General features: G+C 38.3%; 1 protein-coding gene across 2 annotated transcripts in view; it reads right to left on the bottom strand.

The window, feature by feature from the left end:
- Positions 1–774: 774 nt before the first annotated feature.
- Positions 775–5,264, bottom strand: part of LOC146162510 (3'-5' exoribonuclease HELZ2-like) — a 48,562-nt gene continuing 44,072 nt past the window's right edge. For both annotated transcript variants that reach the window (XM_083384015.1, XM_083384016.1), the window contains exons 52-55: positions 4,899–5,120; positions 3,782–3,944; positions 3,053–3,220; positions 775–2,081 (exon numbers count right to left, since the gene is read on the bottom strand). In XM_083384015.1, the coding sequence (XP_083240141.1) occupies positions 1,909–2,081; positions 3,053–3,220; positions 3,782–3,944; positions 4,899–5,120 (726 nt within the window). In that variant the 3' untranslated portion in view covers positions 775–1,908. The remainder of the gene's footprint in view (positions 2,082–3,052; positions 3,221–3,781; positions 3,945–4,898; positions 5,121–5,264) is intronic.

Raw genomic sequence — 5,264 nt, 5'->3', positions numbered from 1 at the left:
AAAACCAGATATTCAAAAGGTTTATTAATTTTACCGTTTCAGACTACGGTTATTTCAAGCCGTATCTTTAGTGATAAATTATTATGTTGAGTTGCGCTACAGTAGTAGTTCCAGCAGTGGCAAATTACGGTAGTCGCAGCCTTATCGATAGCAGTGGCTTAGTAAATTCATTCAGGTGCAATCAGCAAAGGCGCCGAAAAAACGCTTTGGAAGCGTGGCGTGTTTGTCGTTATTCAGCAGGTTTATTGTTAAACTGTGCGGTAAGCTATATTGTGCTTTGCTAAATAGGAAGCCTTTCAGAAGGATGATTTTCTGGACTTTAGGATTCCTGTACAGGTAAGAATGTTTAGGTCAAGACATATTGTAAATTTTGTTTAGGCGCAATAATTTTAAGCTATAGCTACCACTTTCCGACAGCCTTACTTCATACTAGATTGCAATTGATTTAATATGCTAGCTTGTCGCTACTGTTAGGAGGCCTAGAACTGTTTCTCGGCAAAGTCCAGGGAACATGTACTTTGAAAATCGATAAAATATGTATGGGTTAACTTGACTTCGAGAATAAACATTTTTTCGGGCAAGAAAAATACACCAAAACGTATTCTTTTTCGAGGACACCATTCACATTTTATTCATTTTTTTCCGCCCATGATAAACTCGAAAATCGAAACGATATTTGAAGTAACCTACATCAAAACGTATAAAGATTATTTCAGTGTCGATATCTCTAATTTCTTTACATTTCCAGACCAAATCCAACCACCATTTACAGCCGGCATTAATTGTAAGGCAATAAAAACAGTTTATATACGTAAACCCATCAAACACCATAAACACATACAACAATAAGGAAACTGAACGTAGGCTGCCCCTAGCAAAATAATATAACAAGACAAATTTTGACATCTGACGTGTGCCTGAGCAGCAGTAAGTTTGGAAACGATTAGGCCACATGCTGGTAATCGTGGTGAAATTCACAGCTAGAAATTTTTTTCACCCATGTCTTGTGGGTGGCTGTCGTGTTTTGTTTACACCAATATGAATGGATTGCTGTATTGAATAAAGAACAGTGTAGTCGGAGCCGGACTCAGGACTCGACATAGTCGGTTGATATGACTGGATCCGGTCTCGACTGAATTTTCTAGGCCGAGTTAACTCGAGTTGTTTTAAACCTACTCGTCAACTCTCCTTACCTTACAGGCTGCTTAATAACAATTCACGCGCTTTCACCACCCAGCTATAATGCATATATTGTTAATAGTAATCTCACAACACCAAACAGCGAAAAAATAAACCAATACATGATAAACAACAAACGTTGAATTTATCTTTACATAGGTTAAATAATATGTTGAACGAACGCAATTTTTATTAAAACGGCAATGGGGCATACAAAGGTAGGGTAAAGACACTTCTAGACGAGTGCACATATAATGCACTAAATTACCTGGAGCATGAGATAAAACATGTTTGCAAAACAATTTTAGGAACTTATTTGAAGAACGTTAATATACATTTAAAAAAAATACCAAAAATATGCATAAGTTATATTATAGATTGAAGAACGAATTCGCAGTTATCATATATTCAAGCGGGAATAGGCCTACAGTGTATACAGATCACTTTTGGAATGCATTTATAAATATCCCTATACTCCAATTGAAGATTGAATAAACATTAGCAGAATGCGGCCAAAATCCTTCGGGCAAACTTCGGTGTCGATAAAAAACGTGTTGAAAATACAACGCAAGAAACATTGTCTGATATAATATTGAGGCAAAAGACAAAAAACAATCGGAAGAGAAAAAACTATCGGAAAATCCATAAACAAACCTTTTCACACAGAAAATATATTCCATAGGCTGCAGACGGTGGTTATATGTACGTCAATAGCCTTACCTAAATAGGTCATTTTGCAGGCAGGACGTCGTTTTTGTGATTTGTGTTCTTTTTCTTTTTGATTTGTGTTATTTTCCAGGGTGCATTAGGCATGTCGAAAGGCACGATTGCACCTCTTCGATTGTAACTGTCCAGCAGCTTTTTCCAAGTGTCGGGGTCACAAGACAGCAGGTGTCGGTTGCCTAGAAATCGGTGGAGTTGTGGTTAATATTTAGTAGAGCAGGAATCACCAAACTTTCTTTTTATAAAGGGCTGGATAGCCGGAAGGCCTGACCATCACGGGACAGATAACTATAAGGATTTAAGATGATTAGATACAATTTTAATTAAGTTTTTTGCAACTTAATTATCGGTAAACGATGAAAATACAAGTAACTTTGCTTTACAAACTGTAGTAAACCTTAACAAATTGTGGTAGGGTTTAAAATTTCATCAAAATTTAGTTTGAATACATTCGACAACATTTTTGGGGCCGCGAGGCGCAGTTTTGTGGCCCCTGTTTAATAGCATGTTAAACATGAATATGTGCTTTATATTATCTCTTTTGTGCAGCTTGATTTAGAGCAATAGCGGAGGAACACATCACTGTTGTTTAATTAACTCTCAAAAGATTACGTTTTCCAGGTTATCAGGTCACATTTGCTGTAGCGTTGAAATGGTATTTATCCCAGATGTTAAGTAATGTTTTTTGGGATGTATTCTTTTTAAGGCGGAAAACTCGTTAGATTGCAAAAAGCTTAAATGCACAACTTAATATGGTATCGTGTCGGTGCTGTAACACTCCTGTATCGGACGAGGACCGATATTACTGGACACCCTCCGGAAATTTGCAGTATACTTGCAACTTGTAAGGCTCTTTTAGAAGTATAAGGATAAGCAGAGAACAACAAAATGTCCGTCGAAAACAAAAGGGCATTCAATAACTCTCATCACGGCTGACACAGCCAAGGGTCCAAAAGCCCTTTGAGTCAGTGCGTAAGGGTTTTAAGCATTTATGACAAAAATATCAGGGGAACATATGAAACGCAATGCAAAAATACCTAATATTGGGTATTATAATGAAAAAAAATCTTAAGTTAAAAAAAATAATAAATTTGATAATTATACACTAAATGGCGGATAATCAAAAAAACAAACTATAAAAAACGCTTACCGATGATGCAAAGTCCCTTCTTGGCTCTTGTAATGGCCACATTGATCTGGTGTGGGTTTGTAACGAAGCCCAGGTTCTTGTAGCGCCAACTCCTACTCGGACTCGGTTCGATGATTTCCGGCGGTTGTGACCTCACAGTCGAAAATATGACGTAGTCGCGTTCGCTGCCTAAATAGCCAAATAAGGGTTTTCGTTGAATTTGGCAAATTCTAGTCTAAATGTTAGGCTTAAAAGTATTTTATGATGAACTCGAACCACCGTACGTGATATTAAGTAATGACCAGTGTTGCATTGAATGAAGTCAATGACTAACGGCACTTATGTCAAGGTTTTCAAACGACTGGACTTGAGTCTTTTGCGCGGACCTGACTTGACTTAAGCATTATGACTTGATTTGCAAATAAAACATTTTTTTGCTAATGTTGCGTTTTCGTTTTGACTTTCTAATTTGTATTACAAGGACTAGACTTGGAATTGACTTGTTATAACTATTAACCGACTGGGCTTGTTATTCATTTAAAAAGTCTTGACATGGACTTAAGTTACTTTGCAACTGACTTGACTTGAATTGAGCTTATTTTACAAACGACTTGACATGGACCTAAGTTACTTTGCAACTGACTTGACTTGAATTGAACTTATTTTACAACACAGTTATATTTTAAGGTAGAAATCGCAAACAAGGTCTAGGAAACAAAATCACAATATTAGCCATCAACAAGTCATTACCTTGACTGGTGACGACAGATCCTACGTGAACTTTGCGCAACTCTTGGTGCTTTTCGTCCAAAAGCTTCTTGATCTCGAACACTTGCGCGTTGTATGGCGTCAGAATCATGACGTCACCAAGATCGACTTGGTTCTTCTCGTGTAGCCACCGGAGGATGGTGACCTGCGAACGAGATGCATAGTCGTTTGGGTGAGTTTCAAGGTTTTTGTATACAATTTTGCTGTTGGTATCGCCAGACAAAAACAGTTCGCCCAGTTTTTCGGTGTACCACTTCCTAAATGTCCTATATCTTTTCCGTACAGTTTTAGATGTTATTTAGGCCAAATATGTTTAGGTCTTATTTTGTCGAATATCTTTTTATGGGTATTTACTTTTGTTATGTCGTTAGTCCTATAATACTACAGTATGATAGATATTTCCTCTTTTGACTATTGTTGCTGTACATGTCTGGTGTGCTGCGAAGTCTGTTAAAATAAACCTAGCCCGAGTTCCTAGTCTGGCTCCTACTCCTCAGCCTGTTGTTCACCCATAGACGTATCTAAATTATCGTGGATATTTATCAGTCCACCCATAGGAGTGTCATATAACTTTTCCACTCACAATACACGGTTAAAAAATATTCCACCTAATGCTATTCCGCCTTTTATAATTTACAGTTTGCGGCCTTATCAGTTTAAAAAATCGATAATGCGCATATGCACAGGTCGAACTCGGGACTAGGGTAGCTTGACGCGGTCTACCTCGAATTCCGATTTCGACTTCAGCAAAACAAACCGACTCCGTCGAGACCCGAGTCCGACTTCGCAGCCCTGATCGGAGACGAGAATGTGACCATTTTTGCACAACGTGCGCAAAAATATGAAAAAATGTGCGCATATTTCCAAATGCCTTCAAAAATGTGAGCACTTTTTTCAGAATTTGCGCACATTTTTAAAAGAAAAATGTGAGCACGTTTTGAGATAGTAACCCAACAGTAACTATTACTCAAAAAAGTGCGCACATTTTTAAAGGCATTTTAAAATGTTCGCCCATTTTTTGCATGTTTTCGGGTGCATTTTTTTGCGCACATGGTGCAAAACAACGTCGCACGTCCCCTGTTGCCTGATAGACACTTACAACTGCTTTAGCCTCGTTCTCGTTGTACTTTGAGTTCTCCCCGCCGTGCTCGTGTTTGCTGAAGCTGTTTTTCTCCTCTCCCTCCAAATGAACGAAGAAGGCTCGGTTGCCGTTCACCTGCATAACGCCTGGGTAGCGCTGCTCACGTTTGGCCACACTTGGGTCTGCGCGAAGTTTCCCTTCATAGAAGGTCTCTGAAGGAAACTTGCAGATTTCCTTGCTCTGTGTACGTCAGAAAAAGATTCATTCGAGTTAAGGAACTGACGATGCTAGTATAGGCGAAATATATATTCCTTTAAAAAAATATCGGATCCTGATTTTACTCTGGTTTTCAAACTTTGAGTTTTATTGCTGACAGGAAGAGGA

Source organism: Ascidiella aspersa, chromosome 3 (assembly GCF_963924565.1).
Source record: "Ascidiella aspersa chromosome 3, kaAscAspe10.2, whole genome shotgun sequence".
Classification (NCBI taxonomy): Eukaryota; Metazoa; Chordata; class Ascidiacea; order Phlebobranchia; family Ascidiidae; genus Ascidiella; species Ascidiella aspersa.
Note: the sequence above shows the minus strand (reverse complement) of the source record. Positions and strands in the feature narration are given on the sequence as shown.